The sequence below is a fragment of the Gracilinanus agilis genome, chromosome 3, assembly GCF_016433145.1.
Source record: "Gracilinanus agilis isolate LMUSP501 chromosome 3, AgileGrace, whole genome shotgun sequence".
In the NCBI taxonomy this organism is placed as follows: Eukaryota; Metazoa; Chordata; class Mammalia; order Didelphimorphia; family Didelphidae; genus Gracilinanus; species Gracilinanus agilis.
Genome location: NC_058132.1, coordinates 149,498,646 through 149,516,853, shown reverse-complemented (window position 1 = coordinate 149,516,853; position 18,208 = coordinate 149,498,646). Strand labels below are relative to the sequence as shown.

Sequence of the window (18,208 nt, the reverse complement as noted above, 5' to 3'; positions counted from 1 at the left end):
ATTGAACTTTGTAGTTTTCAAGATAATGTTATTATACTCCAAAGTAGATGATATTTATAAATGTACAAGACTTATAAACTTGCAGACTATTACAGAATAAACTGTTAGCAAGAGCAAAAACCTCTATGGATAAAGAATATTCCATTAAATCACTGAATGCTTCTTAAAAACAACTCCATATTAGTCTTGACAATTAGGATTCATCTCTTAATAGTAATTTTATTTCATTATAAGATCATAGGCTTTTTTTTTTTTTTTTTTTTTTTTATCCTGGGACTCCATTCTAGGAGCATAGGGCCACAACCAGTAGGCAGGCCTAGAGACGAAAGGTCCTAGGTTCAAGTCCGGGCTCAAGACACTTCCCAGCTGGGTGACCCTGAGCGACTATGTGTCCCATTGCCTACTGGTTGTGGCCCTATGCTCCTAGAATGGAGTCCCAGGATAAAAAAAAAAAACAAAACAAAAAACATAGGCTTTAGAGCCTATATAATAGACCTGAAAAAGTCATCTGGAAATCCCTTTGTTTTACAATTGAATAAACAGAGTCTGAGAAGTGATATATTAATGATTTGCTCAAAATCACACAAGGAATAAGTAGTAGAGCTGAAATTCAGACAGACTCAAATACACACACACACACATCACTGTGGTCAAATATACAAAGGTCATCTAAATATAAACTGTATCTCTTTAATATAAATACAGAAGGCATTTAACCAGATTGATTTTCTTTTGAAAGCTGCTTTAAAATCTTGAATATTTGTTCTTTGTAGTTATTCTGTGGCACTGCAGAAATAGTATAATTTCTTTCCAGATAGGAGAAAAGCAACAAATTAACCATCAGGCTGGAGACCATAAAAACTAAGTCTTTGATATTTTGTCATACTTGTAAAGGTACCTACTTAGGTAAAGGATAACCTAGAAATAGTGTCTAATAAGTGGATAGACTTTTTTGTATCCTATCTTCAGGGGTGCTTTATATCACCATTTAATTTCTTTTTTTTTTTTTTAAACCCTTACCTTCCATCTTAGAATCACTACTGTGTATTGGTTCTAAGACAGAAGAGTGGTAAAGGCTAGGCAATAGGGGTTAAATGATTTACCTAGGGTCACATAGGTAGGAAGTGTCTGAGGCCAGATTTGAACCTAGGACCTCCCATATGTAGACTTGGCTTTCAGTTCACCAAGCTATCCAACTGCCCCTCACTATTTAATTTCAAACTATTCTCTCACCCCTTGTTCTCATTATTTCCCATTGATAACTTTTTATGCTTTATAACACATGAAGTATTAATTATTGCCCTAATTTAGTAAAAAGATGAATATTTCATTTGTTTCCAAAGTTTGATTAGTTTATTTATATAATTTTTGAATTGGAAATACTAGAAAGCAGATGATGATTAGTCCACTATCCTATTTTCCAAATGAGGAAGGCAAGGGCCAGGGAAGTTTTTGACTTGGTTAAGTACATACTTAGGAGCAGAGGCAGAATTAGAACCCAGGTCTTCCCACTATCTACTTAAAAAATTTATTCAGCAATGTAAATATTCTAACTTATAAGAAAAGCACCCTCAAAAACTAGAACTGAAGAAGGTTTAGTAAGATAAATAACAATAAAGACATACTTATAAGCTGAAATTTGTTCACAAGAAAGAAAATCACCTTACATGTTATTTGCACTCTACTCTAGCTGCAAGGAAACTGTCTTGATCCTCTTTAACCATCTTTTACAGTAGTGCCTGAGATTTACTATATTCAGGTCAGTGCAAGGCTAAGTCTATTTTAAAACTGCTGCTAAGATGAATATGAAATTGCTCTCTGATCCGTGTAATGCAGGGTTGCAGCAAAAAGCACTTGCTTTTGCAAACCAACTGTAACAGCCTGTCAGAAAGGTTTAGAATGTTGAACCAGCTTGGGGGCTGGGCACATGGAAAAACCATTAGAGCTAGGCTATAAATATCCCTGAAGTTCCAGCTGAAAGACCTTTTTCCTTTGTGGCATTTTGGACCTTGTCTGTTCTTTCTAGACCTCTCCCTGACCTCTCCATTACATCCTGCTATTTTCCCTGAATTTCCCCATTGGGCCCTGGGAGGAAGGGTGGTTTGGTGATTGGACATTGTGGGTTTTAGCTTCTGTAGGCAGGAAGGACAAACTAAATCAAGCCATCCCCTTATCTAGTGATCTGATAAAATACTTTTACTTCAGGGCAGTGAAACCTTCTCTGACTGAGGGAGCCGGTCTCTCTCAATCTGACCCTCTCCTATGACCCTTCCCCCAGCACCAGCTTTCTCTCTAGTATCAGTTACAAAACCCTCAAACCCTTTTTCCCTCTGCTTACCCTTGACATCAATAAATCCCCTTTGATATCTACACAAAAGCCTCTGATGAATCATTGTACTTGATATTAGGCAAAGGCTGAAGAGGGAAGGAATAACTTTCCTTTTATTTCTTGAGGGCAAACTTAGGCATCCATCTTGGGCAGGAAGTAGCTAGCCGAGACTTCCTGTAAATTCAGATTCACTGGCAGGGAGGAGCCTCTTATCTTCTCCCTCAAGGGACCTTAGAAATTGACAACAGAAACCTTTCAGCCAAACCCATATTACTTCTGGCTGACTCAATTCTTCTTGTATCACAGAGATAGCCCTCCTGCCTGAAGGACCCAGCCTGTTTCCTCCCAGTACCCTCTGTCTCTAGCCTCAGTGATTAGCCTGTTTGAGCAGCCCTTCCTATATTCCCCATTCATTCCTTAACTCAGCTATCCCCTTATATTTCCCCATTTCATCCTCAACATATCAACATTGCCTTTTTATTCCATTACATCCAACATAGTATAGTCAAAGAATCACAGTGAAAACAAGTCTAGAAAAAATGTATTTGTCAGTATGATTCTTTTGGCAACCATTAAAATCAATGGAAAATGAGAATCCTTTTAGTAGTTTCCAAAAAGGCCTGGCACTTGGTAGCTTCATGGCACAGTAGAATTCTAAAGGGCTGGGCCTTGAGTCAGAAAGACCCAAGTTCAAATCCAGCCTTAGATACTTAGTATCTGTGTGATGCTGACCAAATCTTTAACCTTTGTCTATCTTAGTTTCCTTATCTGTAAAATAGTGATGATAATAGCACCTACTTCCAGGCTTGGTTAAGTGAGGACAAAGTGAGATATTATAAAAATATAACAAACCTTAAAGTGCTATTATTATTGTTTACAAAAATATGTTTTAAAGCCCTCCTATTTTTGAAGAGTCTTCAGTTAAGTACCAAAACTGAGTAGTACAAATAGAACCTTATTTTTGCCATTTTTTCCTAATGAAGAAAACTTGCTCCTTGTCTTGAAGAAATTCCCTTTGTATCTGAATGTTTTCAGAAAGACTCTATTTAGAAAAAAATAATAATACTTTTTTAATATATATATATAACATACTCCTTTGAATTCACTTTTATATAATTACTTGCCTTAATATTTTTGTGTTACAGGCTTGTAAAAGAGGAAACTCAGATATTGTAAGGCTTGTGATTGAATGTGGAGCAGATTGTAACATTTTGTCAAAACATCAGAATAGTGCTTTGCATTTTGCTAAGCAGTGTAATAATGTATTGGTATATGACCTGCTGAAAAGTCACTTAGAAACGTAAGTATTAAATTAAGATGCTTAAAGTTATGTTTACTTAGGGATTTCACAGTAATTATTTTAGTTGCAAAATATTTTTAAGAATTAAAATTTCAGAGGCAGAGCCAAGATGATTGAGCAGAAAAGCATTTAGCCTACCTCTCAGAAATTCCCCTCCAAACAATTCAAAAATAACGTCTCAAGTCAAATTCTGGAGCAGTAAAATCAACAAAAAGTCAAGTTTAAACAATTGCCCAGTAGCAGGGCTTGGAGGCCTTTGCATTGGCATTGGCAACTTCAGGAGCTCTTGGCTGACAGATAGTAGGGAGATTGTTCAGTTGGTGGAAAGGAAATATTGCACAGGACCCTTTGCTGGTGCTGGTTCTGGACCTGTTGCATTGCCCATTCATAGTTCTAGGTTGGAATCCCAATGCCAGACAGAGTGGGATAGCACATGTGACCAAAGGAAAACGGGCATCGTGCTCATGGTTCCTAGGTGGAGAGGCATGCTTTTGGTTGCTCACAAGGGAGGAAGAATTCTGGTCTCAATTCTAATACAATGGGGAGCAATTACAGTTGCAGAAAACCAGAGGGGGGATCTGGTAAGGGTTCCAGGACCAGGAGGATGTTGGTTCTGGTGGTTAGAGGGGAACAAAAGTTCCTTCCTGGGTAAAGACCAGAACATGAGCCAGGAGAACAGTGACCAACACCTCTCCTTAAACCATACTACCTTGGATGCACTGAAAACCTACAGACCCCCAGAGCTAGCTCTGGAAACAGCAGCAAGCAGGCTTGAAGCTTGGGATAGTACCACTTCCTCCTGGGAACAGAGCTCAACTTTAACATTAAGTTAAAAGTAAAAAGTCTGGAAAAATTAGCAAACAGCAAAAAAAAAAAAAAAAAAGCACAAAAAAATTCCTATGATGACAGGGAAGACCAAGACACAAACAAAAAAGAAACAAAAAGAAAGTCAAAATGTATCATGGAAAGCTTGAAAGAAAAATGTGAATTAGTCACAGACCTAAAACAAATCCCCGAGTTAAAAAAAATTTTTTTAATCAATTAAGAGAGGTAGAGGAAAAATTGGGAAAAGAGTGATGTAAGAAAATTAGAATAGGCAATTCTCAGATAAGGAAATCAAAACTATCAATAAGCATATGAAAACATGTTCTCTTATAATTAGAGAAATGCAAATCAAAACAACTCTGACAAGTACTACCTTATACCTAGTAGATTGGTTAATATGACAGCAAAGGAAAGTAATAAACGTTAGAGAGGATGTGGCAAAATTGGGACACTAATGTATTGCTGATGGAGTTATGAATTGATCCAACCATTCTGGAAAGCAATTTGGAATTATGCCCAAAGGACTTTAAATGACTGCCTGCCCTTTGATCCAGCCATACCATTGTTGGGTTTGTGCCCCAAAGAGCTCATAGATAAACAGACTTGTACAAAAATATTTATAGCTGTGCTCTTTGTGATGGCAAAAAAAAAAAAAAAAATGGAAAATGAGGGTATGTCCTTCGATTGGGGAATGGCTGAACAAATTGTACTATCTGTTGGTGATGGAATACTATTGTGCTAAAAGGAATAATGAACTGGAGGAATTCCATGTGAACTGGAACAACCTCCAGGAATTGATGCAGAGCGAAAGGAGCAGAACCAGGAGAACATTGTACACAGAGACTGATACATTGCGGCACAATCGAACATGATGGACTTCTCTACTAGCAGTAGTGCAATGATACAGGACAATGAAAGAATGTTATCCACATCCAAAGAAAGAACTGTGGGAGTAGAAACACAGAAGAAAAACATTTCCTTGATCGCCTGGTTCGAAGGGGATATGATTAGTGATGTTGACTTTAAGTGATCACTCTGTTACAAATATTAATAATATGGAAATAGGTTTTGAAAAATGATACATGTAAAACTCAGTTGGATTGCTCATTGGGAATGGGGAGGGAGGAGGGGAGGGAAAGAATATGAATCATGTAACTGTGGGGAAAATATTCCAAATTAATTATTTGAATAAATTTTTAGGAATTCAAGAAAATTAACAGGTTGGTAGAGAAGATAAAAAAAAATACCAAAGAAACTTTGAAAACAGAATTGGCCAAACTGTAAAAGAGACTCAAAAATTTACTTAAAAAAAGAACTATTTAAGAAATAGAATTGTCCAGATGGGAAAAGAGTTATAAAAGGTCACTGAAGAAGATAATTATTTAGGGCAAGTGAAAACTAATGACTATGAGAACAATAAATGAAAAACAAACGAATGAAATAATAAAAGAAAACATGAACATCTCATTGAAAAAACAACTGACTTGGAAAATAGAGCATGGAAAAATAATTTATGAATTATTAGACTACCTGAAAGCCATGATCAAAAAAGAGCCTAGGCATCATTTTTTGAGAATTATCAAGGAAAACTGTTCTGATATCCTAGAACCAGAGGATAAAATGGAAATTAAAAAAAAAAATCTACCAGTCACCTCTTCAAAGAGATCCCAAAATGAAAACTCACAAGAAATACTATAGCCAAAACCCAGAGCTCCTAGGAAAAAGAGAAAATGTAGCCTGTAGCCAGAAAGAAACAGTTCACATTATGGAGCACATTTTATAGAGTACAGTCAGGATAGCACAAAATTTAGCAGCTTCTACTTTATAGAATCTGAGGGCTTGGAATATGATATTCTAGAAAGCAAAGTTGCTAGGATTACAACTGAGAATATCTTAACAAAGCTGAGTACACAAAAATGGATATTTAATGAAACAGAAAACTTTCAAGCATTCCTCATGAAAAGATTATAGCTGAATAAAAAAATCCGACTTTCAGTACAGGGCTCAAGAGAAGCATAAAAAGGTAAACATGATAGAGAAATAGAGAATAAGGTCAAAATGTTGACATTCCTATATTGGAAAATGATACTTGTAAGCATATCTCTGAATTGACTGTGATGGGATGATTTCAAAAAAATAAAATTAAGGTGTGAGAAAAATGATTGGGAGAAGGAGGAATGGAGCAGAAAAATATGGAAAATTATCTCACATAAAAGAGGCATGAAAGGAAAAGCTTTAACAGTCGAGCGGGAAGAGATGGTAGTGTGGTGGCAGACGATGCTTGGAACTTACTTTCATTGGAATTGGCTGAAAGAGGGAATAACATATAATTCAGGTGGGTGTAGAAGTCTATCTTATCTTAAAGGAAACTAGAAGCAAAAGGGTATAAAAGAATTGGGGGAAGACTGAAAGAAAGGAGAGAAATTAAAGGTAGTGGTCAAAAGCACAGTATACTTTTTTTTTTTTAACCCTTGTACTTCGGTGTATTGTCTCATAGGTGGAAGATTGGTAAGGGTGGGCAATGGGGGTCAAGTGACTTGCCCAGGGTCACACAGCTGGGTAGTGGCTGAGGCCGGGTTTGAACCTAGGACCTCCTGTCTCTAGGCCTGACTCTCACTCCACTGAGCTACCCAGCTGCCCCCTCACAGTATACTTTTGAAGAAGGACAGGGTAAAAAGAAAGAAGGATAAAAGTAGGGGTTGGGGAGGAGAATAAGATGGATGGAAATATACAGTAATCATAATGATTAATGTAAATGAGATGAACTCCCCTATATAATTGAAATGGATAACAGACTGAAAACAGAATCCTACCATATTTTATTTACAAGAAATACACTTGAAACAAAGAGACACACAGAATAAGGGTAAGTGGCTAAAACAGCATCTATTATGCTTCAGCTGAAGTGGGGAAAAAAAGCAAGAGTACCAATTATGATCTCAAATGAAGCAAAAGCAAAATTAGACCTAATTAAAAAATAAGCAAGGAAACATTTTTATTAAAAGATATCAGAGACAATGAATTAATATCTATACTTGACATATTTATACCAAAATTGCACAGCATTCAAATTCTTAAAGAAAAACTTAAATCAGTTATAGTAGGAAGTAATAAAACTATACTAGTGGAGGCCAGCTAATTGCCTCAGGGAATAGAGTGCCAGGCCTGGAGACAGGAAGTCCTGGGTTCAAATCTGGTCTCAGACACTTCCTAGGTGTGTGACATTGGGCAAATCATTTAAGCCTAATTGCTCATCCCTTACCCCCTCTTCCACCTTAGTACCAATACTTATTATTGATTCTAAGAAGGTAAGGGTTTAAAAAAGACAACTATACTAGTGGGAAATCTCATTTTCTACTTCTCAGACCTAGATGAATAGAGTTTTAGAAAAGTTAGGTATTTTTGCTCACTGGAGGAAATAGAAAAAGGTATTCTTTTTCCCTCAGTTGTACATGGCACCTTCAACAAAATTAACCATGTATTAGGGCATAAAAACTTTACACAAATATTGCATCTTTTTCAGACTATAATGCATTAAAAAGAATATTCAATAAAGGGCCCTGGAAATAGAGGCCAAAAATTAATTGGAAACTAAATGACCCAATCTTAAAGGATGAATAGGTTAAAGGACAACGCATAGAAACAATATCATCACTAAAGAGAATGACAGCAATGGCACAGTATACCCAAATTTGTGGGATGTAGCCAAAGTAATACTTAGGGGAAAATTTCTAATGTATTTATCAACAAAATGGAAAAGAACGGAAAAATTAATAATTCTTCATGCAACTAAAACTAGGAAACTACACATTTTAAATCCTCAATTAAGCACCAAATTGGAAATCCTGAAAATCAAAGGAGAGATTTGAAATTAAGAAAACTGTTGAACTAATACTATTAGGAGCTGGTATTAAGAAAAATAAGTAAAATAGATGAATCATTGGTTAATTTGGTTAAAAAAGAAATAACGGGCAGCTGGATAGCTCAGTGAATTGAGAGCCAGGCCTAAAGACAGGAGGTCCTAGGTTCAAATCTGACCTTAGACACTTCCCAGCTGTGTGACCCTGGGCAAGTGACTTGACCCCCATTGTCTAAAAAATTAAAAAAATATAAAATTATGGTACAAGTTTTCTAAAAAAAAAAAAAGAAATAACAAAACCAAATTACTAATATCAAAAATGAAAAGGGTGAATTAACCATTGGTGAAGATGAAACGAAAGCATTTTTTAGGACTTCTTTGTTAGATTTATTGGATTTGGGCAAAACAAAATTAAATGGATGAATATTTACAAAAATGTATATTGACCAGTTTAAGAGAAGAAATAGAATGCTTAAGTTTTATTTACAAAAATAAATTGAACAAAACTATCATTGAGCTCCTTAAGAAAAATTCCCAGGGACAAGATGAATTCACAAATGAATTCTATAAAATATTTAAAGAAGAATTAGTTTTACTTCCATACAAACTATTTGTGAAAATAAGCAAAGGAATCCTACCAGAATTGTTATGACACATGGACATGGTCTGGTGAACCTTATCAACACCCTTTCAGAATGATATTTTTATTTTTGTTCATTTTTTTTAAACCCTCACTTTCTGTCTTAGAATTGATACTAAGTATCAGTTCATAGCAAAAGAGTAGGGAAGGGTAGGCAGTTGGGTTTAAGTGACATGTCCAGGGTCACCAGACCTGTCTGAGGCCAGTTTTGAAACCAGGACCTCCCATCTCTAGGATTGGCTTTCTATCCACTAAACCACTTCACTCTCAGAAATGTAATTTTGATACCTAAACCAGAGCAAAGACATAAAACTCTAGACTAATTTCTCTAATGAATATAGATGCAAATATTTTATATAAAATACTAGAGATTATAGCAATAGTTCACAAACTAGATGGGCTCTATACCAGAAATGCTGGACTGGTTCAATATTAGAAAAACTATCAGCAAAATTGACCACATCATTAACATAATGAACAAAAATCATATGATTATTTCAGTAGATGCAGAAAAAGCTAATGACAGAATAACACTCATTCCTATTAACACTAGAAAACATAGGAATAAATGGAGCTTTTCTTTGAATGATAAGTTGTATCTGTCTAAAACCATCAGCAAGTATTATCTATAATGGGATTAAGTTAGAAGTCTTTCCAGTAAGATGATTGATAAAAGTATGAATGTCTATTATTACCACTATTCAATATAGTTCTAGATATACTAGCTATTGGAATCAGACAAGAAAAAAATTGAAGGAATTAGAAGAACTATCAAGAGAACAAAACTGTTAACTCTGCAGATAATATGATGGCACTTAGAGAATCCTCAAAAATACTTCAGGAAATAGTACTTCAGCAAAGATGGGGGAGACAAAATAAAGCCACATAAATCATCAATATTTCTGTATATTACCACCAAAGTCCAACAGGAAGAGAGAGAAATTCCATTTAATTTAACACAGTATAAAATACTTAAGGAGTCTATCTGCCAAGACAAACCCAGAAACTGTATGAATGCACATTTATCAAATACTTTTCACATAAAGTCAGATCTAAACATTTGAAGAAATAATAATTGCTCATTGGTAGCTAAGCAAATATGACAAAAAACAATTCTACCTAAATTAATTTATCTGTTCTGGGCCTTACCAATCAGATTGCCAAAAATTTATTTTTTAGAGCTAGAAAAAAATAGAATTCATCTGAAAGAAAAAAGGTCAAGAATATCAAGAGAATGAAAAAAATGAAGGAAGATGTTTTAGCTATACCAGATCTTAAACTGCCTTACAAAGTAATAATCATCAAAAGAATCTGGTATTAGCTAAGAAATAGACTGGTGATCAGTAGAATGAATTAGGCACACATTATACATTAATAGATGACGACAGTAATCTGGTGTTTTACAAATCCTAAGATCCAAGAATTGGAAAACAACATTATTTGACAAAAATCACTGGGAAAATCGGAAAGCAATTTAGCAGAAACCAGATATAGACTAACCTATTCACACTATATACCGAGATATGGTCAAAATTTGTACGTGATTTAGACATAAATATATGATAAACTAGGGGACCATGGAATAATTTACATTTCAAATTTATGGAGAAGGGAAGACTTAATAACCAACCAAGAGCATTATGGGCTATAAATGGGTAATTTTGATTATATCAAATTTAAAAAAATTAAAGACAGCAAGTGTTTCTTAATAAAGGTCTCATTTCTCAAATATATAGAGAACTAAATAAAATTCCTCAGTTGTAAATGGCCAAAGGACACAGACAGTTTTCAGATAAATCAAAGCTATCTATAGTAATGAAAAATTTAAATCACTTGATTAGAGAAATGCAAATCAAAATATCTTTGAGGTACCACCTCACAACAGATTGGAAAATGACTTATGTTGGAGAGTATGTTGATAAATAGGGAAATTAATGCCCTGTTGGTGAGATGTGAACTGATCCAGCCATTCTGGAGAGCAATTTGGAACTCAGTCTAAAGGGATACAAAACTGTACATACGTTTTAACCTAGCAATACCTCTATTAGGTCTGTGCCCCAAAGAGGTCAAAGAAAAAGGAAAAGGAACAGTATGTACAAAACATAACAGCTATTTTTGTGGTGGCAAAGAATTGGAAATTTAAGGGATATGTTCATTAGTTGGGAAGTGTCTGAACAGATTGTATATGATTGTGCTATAAGAAATGACCAGAGGGTGGAGGGTAACTCTTTACCATTCCTCTGCCTTGGAACTGATACTTTGTATTGATTCAGGTAAGGGTTAAAAAAAAAAATGAAATGACAAGCAGGCTGGTTTCAGAAAAACCTGAGAAGACTTACATGAATTTGATGCAAAATGAAGAAAACCAATAGAACATTTTGCACAGTAACAGTAATATTTTTTGATGGCCAACTGCCAATGACTTATCTATTCTCAGCAATAGAATAGTCTAAGGCAGTTTTGAAACTCGTGATAAAAAATGCTTTCCACCTCTGGAGAAAGAATTGTTAAAGCCTGACTGTAGATTGAATTCTGTTTTTTTGGGGGCCTGCATTTTCTTTTGCAATAGGGCTAATATGGAAATGTTTTGTATGCCTCCATATGTATATGTCAATTTTTACATGTAACTGAGAAAAAAAGGGAAAATTTAATTTCATTACTGTCAAGTACCTAAAATCATGTATTCTTAGAAAAGAATTTCAAAAAGGTCTGCTATAGTGAGTAGATTTGTAAAGAGGGCAGGAGTTTATTTGATAATACTTGACTTTTGCTAAAGTCTTTTAAAATGTTAAAAGACCCAAAAAAGTTTCCAGTAAACTTAAACTATTCCTTTATTATCTTTTTTGAGGCTATTTATTAGCAAACCCTTTTGTAAATAGTAATAAAATAAATTTCTGAATATCTTTGTTCAGATTTGGATTGATTTTAGTGTTCCTACTTAGGCATTTTAGAACTTATGGGTAACTCCTACCTCAATCTGAATTTTTCTTTGGTTAATAAAACCCACTAACAAGGTAATATAATAGAAATTTTAAGTTCTTCTCATATGAGTATGTTACACTAATAAGTAATATTTGACTACTTTATATGAGATAGAAACTTAAATCTGCTGTTAGGAATCATATTTCAGTTATCAGTCACTTTAAAAAAATGTAAACTTTTAATGGATTTTAATTAGGAAAAACTTGTCCAAATTGACATTGATGTGACTATCTTTCCTTCTTTTCAGGCTATCAAGAGTTGCAGAGGAAACCATAAGGGACTACTTTGAAGCCAGGCTTGCCCTCCTAGAGCCTGTGTTTCCAATAGCATGTCATCGCCTTTGTGAGGGTCCAGATTTTTCAACAGATTTCAATTACAAACCACCACCAAACATACCAGAAGGTGCCCCTTTATGTTTTCTTATGTTTGAACTGTATATTGTAGTAAAAAAAGTTATCTGAATATCTTCCTAAATGACTTAATCATTTAATATTAGAGTTCAATCCCCAAAGTATTTCTGAGATTATATACATTATGAGAAGAAGAAAACAGATTAATAATGCAGTTTCGGGGGGCAGCTGGGTAGCTCAGTGGAGTGAGAGTCAGGCCTAGAGACAGGAGGTCCTAGGTTCAAACCCAGCCTCAGCCACTTCCCAGCTGTGTGACCCTGGGCAGGTCACTTGACCCCCATTGCCCACCCTTACCACTCTTCCACCTATGAGACAATACACCGAAAGTACAAGGGTTTAAAAAAAAATGCAGTTTCCTAGACCACTTATACCCAAAAGAGGACTATGCTGAAAGGTAGAATAATTATGAAGGCATTTAGGGTTTGATTCTCAAGTTTTCTAAAAGAAGATGAAATGATAAAGGGAAAAAAAATCTCAGGCCTTATTACAAAACAAACAAAAAACAATTGCAGTGATATCAATAACTATTAGCCCATAAGCTGCATTTCCTACACAGTAGTTATGACCATATTTTGTACATGCATTGAAGAGATTCTTGAAAAAGGTAAGATGTGGGAGTAGAGAAAACTTCTATAAAGGGTACAGTGGTCATGTTTTTACAGTCATACAGTTGACCAAAAGTTCTAAAAAGTGTAAGATTCCATTTCACTTATTTTTTGATTATAGAATGCTTTTAATTTTATATGGAAAAATAATTATTCTACTTCAGTAGATGCCTCTGTAATATGTCATAATCAACATCCCTTGAAAGAACAGAAATGACTGACAATTTTTCTGATTATTTATACAAGACAAGGTATAAAATGAAGAAACATATGTTTACCATAGATATTTGCCACCATTATGGATAACGTCAATCTCAAAATCCAATTAAAAAGCTATTCTAGGGGGCAGCTGGGTAGCTCAGTGGATTGAGAGCCAGGCCTAGAGATGGGAGGTCCTAGGTTCAAGTCTGGCCTCAGACACTTCCCAGCTGTGTGACCCTGGGCAAGTCACTTGACCCCCATTGCCTACCCTTACCACTCTTATGCCTTGGAGCCAATACACAGTATTGACTCTAAGATGGAAGGCAAGGGTTTATTTTTTAAAAAGGGGGGGGGGAGGGCAGCTGAGTAGCTCAGTGGATTGAGAGTCAGGCCTAGAGACGGGAGGTCCTAGGTTCAAATCTGGCCTCAGACACTTCCCAGCCAAGTGACCCTGGGCAAGTCACTTGACCCCTATTGCCCACCCTTACCACTCTTCCACCAAGGAGCCAATACGCAGAAGTTAAGGGTTTAAAAAAAATAACAATTTTTAAAAAAAAAGCTATTCTATGAAGATAATGTGAACTTCTAGATATTTCTTTTTGTAGATGACATTTTGATATCTTCAAGCCCCAGAGCACTGTAGAGCCTCCTAAATGAGATCCATAATCACTCTTAAACAGTTTTTCCATTTCAGAATAAAAAAGTGATTAAACAATGCTTCATCAGGCCAGAGCTAGTCTATTTCTACATGTGTTTTAGATAAACATATTAGAATAAATTAAGTCTAGTTGAGCAAGAGATAGAAAGCAAGTTGGATTGTCTTTGGGACATGGCATAGTTCTTTAACTGAACCTAGAAAAGAAGACCCCTCTTTTTTAATATCATTAATCTTTTGGTAGTATTGTGTATCGTGGAACACTATAGTTTTTCAAGAATTGAAGTTGATAGATCATCCAAAAAGCAATAGAATGTATGGTGCATTGTGAGCATGAGGATGGTACAACACATTGCAAAATGAAATGCAATAGAAATTATGTAAAAAGTCATCAGAGAAATGTATGGCCAATAAAATAGAAATAGATAGGCTACTCATAGTAAGAGTGAGAGAGAATTGATGGCTTATCAGTTTATGCATTTGGTTTCAATGCAGTGTCCAGTGAATGTGAGGAAGGCCTCTAGCACATTGGTTGAACAGAGCAACACATTTATTGAAAGACAGAGATGAGAACTGTATAATGTGGTCAAGCATGGATAGTTTGAAATTTACTTCATTGAAAGGATCTGCTACACCAACGATAACACAGGTTCATTAGAGAATTTCTCCTATATGTTCTTTGAGACCATTTAATATATAACTGAGGCTTGGTAGTACAGGGGATAGAGTCTTGGACCTGGAGTCAGGAAGATCTGAGTTCAAAGCCAGCCTCAGACACTTACTGGCTGTGTGACCAAGAGCAAGTCAGCTTCAGTTACCTTATCTATAAAATAGGGGTGATAACAATAGCAGGGTATACTGAAATCAGTAAAATTTTTTATTACATTGAAGAGTAGGGTATAAACATGGAGGATTTTATTATGGTATTTAGTTAAACTTTTAATTATTATTAATTTTTCCATTTACTTGATCATTTGTGGAAATGAAAGTTAGTGTACTTGAGACAAAGGAAGAACGATGAAAATAAGGCCAATTAAGGCACGATGTTGGTGCCCAATAAGTGTTGTCCAAAGAATACAAAATGAAAATTAATGATAAGTTTTTATAAAAGAGGCCTGGTGATGAATTTTCTTGAAAACTTGCTGACCTTTCATTAAAAGCTGTATTATTAACTAGAAAAATAAACAGGGAAGAGAAAAAAAGAGTTGAATTAATTAGATGATATAGTATTGTTTTATGAGTGATCATGAGCATCTCCCCATCCTCTAGCCAGCCTTGTGGCAATAAGCCTCTCTCTACTTAATAGCTAGTGTGGGCTTCGGGCAACAGACATGGTCCTTTTACCAAGACCTACCTACACCTTTGTATAGACCCAAGCTTCTCCTTGAAATATGACAGCCCATGTTTTTAACACTACTATTTTTCTGGTGATATTATATGACTGACATATGTACTATGTTCTCTAAAAAGCTGAAGTTAAGAAAGGCAGTAGAGATAGACATGATAGGTATGAGCAGGCTGCAATGTGAGATAATACAGATAAAGCTTGTAAAGAGTATTAAAAGGGAAATGTGTAACAGAAAACAAGATGACTGGTTATATAGAGAGACCAATTCCAGCTTTGTAGAACTTATCAGTGGTTGTGCTCTCTTGGAATAACTTTTTTTTTTTTAAACCCTTAACCTTCCATCTTGGAATCAGTACTCTATATTGATTCTAAGGCAGAAGAACAGTAAGGGCTAGGCAATGGATGTTAAGTAACTTGCCCAGGGTCACACAGCTAGGAAGTGTCTGAGGCCAAATTTGAACCCAGGAACTCCTGTCTCTATGCCTGACTCTCAATCCACTGAGCCACCCAGCTGCCCCCATGGTATAATTTTTAAGAGCCCAAAGTAAAAAAGCCATACCCTTTTAAATCTTAGTGATCCCACTGTTAGAAGTAAAATCACCAAAAAGCCCAACCCAGGACAGAAACGTTCCATATACATGAGAATATTCATAGCAACTTTTTTTCCTAGTTGAAAAAATTAGAAACAAAGTAGATTATCATTGGTTTAGAATAATGTCTAAGCAAATTATGGGACATGAATGGAATATTGCAAAATTTTAAGAGACAATGAATATGAAGAATTCAGAAAATCAAGAGGTTGACACAGAGTGAAGTAAGCAGGATTAAGAAAATATGGAACTATAGTGTAAATAGAAAGAACAAAAAACTTGAGACTGAACGCTTCACAGTGTGTCTCTGTGTTGTCTCCCCATTGGGCTGGGAGTTTTTTCAGAACAGGAGCAGAAACTTTCTTATTTGTATCCCCAACATTTAACTTAATCAATGTTTTGCACATAGTGCTTAATAGATCATTTAAAATTTATCCATATAGAATTTTAATGAACAATGCTCTTCTTTCCCTTCTTTGTGGATGTGAGGGACTATATGGATGTGGAATACTTAATGTATATATTTATATAGTCAAATTTGGTTGAAATGTTGGTTAGTTTTCCTGAAGTATTTTATTTTCTTATTATTTGTTGAACTTTCAGATATGAAGAAGAAGGGGCTGAATGATACTTTTGCAAATGGATATATAGACAAAGTGTATCTGAAAATTAAATAACAAGGAAAATAAAGTGGGGGAAATAGTATTATGTTCACACTATGATGGACACGGAATATGGCTTCTCATTAATAGTAAAAACGTTGAGTGTAATTCTCAGGGGTTGAATGAATTTTAAATCCATTTCATTGAATTAGCAAGTTTTAAAAATGAAATTGTGTTCTTTTCTTATTAATTTTTAAATAACTTTTTGGCTTTTTAAAAAATTAAATTACATTCCTTATTCTTATGAAGCTCAGAATTACCTCCTCTCCCCCACCTTTGCCCAGTTGACAGTATCTTCTTAAAGTCTTTAACAGAGAAGATAGAAAGAATTCTATCTGGCAATAGGAAATAGTCTCTACTATTCACTAGGTCTCTATTATTTACTTGTGAATGGCAAATCACTTTTCTTCTCTTGGTCTTTTTTCTTATTTGAAAACAGAATATGACTCCTTGACTATCTAAAGGCTTCAACATAAGGGCTTGGAGGAGGGATGGCAAATTCCTCCAGTGCTTGGGTCTGTGACTCCATGACTCAGGTTTTTTTTTTTTTTTAACATTTATTAATATTCATTTTTAACATGGTTACATGATTCATGCTCCTCCTTTCCCCTTTAACCCCCCCCCCCCCCCCGCGCCTCCCCTACCCATGGCCGATGCGCATTTCCACTAGTTTTGTCATGTGTCCTTGATCAATACCAATTTCCAAATTGTTGGCGGTTGCATTGGTGTGGTAGTTTCGAGTCCACACCCTGAATCATGTCCACCCCGACCCATGCGTTCAAGCAGTTGTTTTTCTTATATGTTTCCTCTCCTGCAGTCCTTCCTCTGAATGTGGGTAGCATCTTTACCATAAATCCCTCAGAATTGTCCTGGGTCATTGTATTGCTGCTGGTACAGAGGTCCATTACATTCGATTTTACCACAGAATGTCAGTCTCTGTGTATAGAGTTCTTCTGGCTCTGCTCCTTTCGCTCTGCATCAGTTCCCGGAGGTCTCTCCAGTTCTCCTGGAACTTCTCCAGTTTATTATTCGTTTTAGCACAATAGTATTCCATCACCCGCATATACCACATTTTGTTCATCCATTCCCCAATTGAAGGACATACCCTCCTTTTCCAATTTGTTGCCACCACAAAAAGCGCAGCTATGAATATTTTCGTACAAGTCTGTTTATCTATGATCTCTTTGGGGTACAAACCCAGTAATGGTATGCCTGGATCAAAGGGCAGGCATTCTTTTATAGCCCTTTGAGCATGATTCCAAATTGCCAGCCAGAATGGCTGGATCAGTTCACAGCTCCACCAGCAATGCATCAATGTCCCAATTTTGCCACATCCCCTCCAGCATTCATTACTCTCCCCTTCTTTCATTTTAGCCAATCTGCTAGGTGTGAGGTGATACCTCATAGTTGTTTTGATTTGCATTTCTCTAATTATTAGAGATTTGGAACACTTTCTCATGAGCTTATTGATACTTTTGATTTCTTTACCTGAAAATTGCCTATTCATGTCTCTTGCCCATTTATCAATTGGGGAATGGCTTGATGTTTTATACAATTGCTTTAACTCCTTGTATATTTGAGTGATTAGACCCCTGTCAGAGTTTTTCGTTATAAAGATTTTTTCCCAGTTTGTTGTTTCCCTTCTGATTTTGACTACATTGTTTTTGTTTGTACAGAAACTTTTTAGTTTAATATAATCAAAACCATTTAATTTACATTTTGTAATTTTCTCTAACTCTTGCTTGGTTTTAAAGTCTTTCCTTTCCCAGAGATCTGACAAGTATACTATTCTGTGTTCACTT

The 18,208-nt window shown here is 35.5% G+C and overlaps 1 protein-coding gene across 1 annotated transcript in view; it reads left to right on the top strand.

Annotated features, from left to right (window-relative positions):
* Window positions 1-18,208, top strand: part of MPHOSPH8 (M-phase phosphoprotein 8) — a 77,223-nt gene that overhangs the window by 43,656 nt on the left and 15,359 nt on the right. Inside the window, exons 10-11 of the mRNA XM_044668973.1 lie at window positions 3,475-3,629; window positions 12,183-12,337. Coding sequence (XP_044524908.1) covers window positions 3,475-3,629; window positions 12,183-12,337 — 310 coding nt within the window. The remainder of the gene's footprint in view (window positions 1-3,474; window positions 3,630-12,182; window positions 12,338-18,208) is intronic.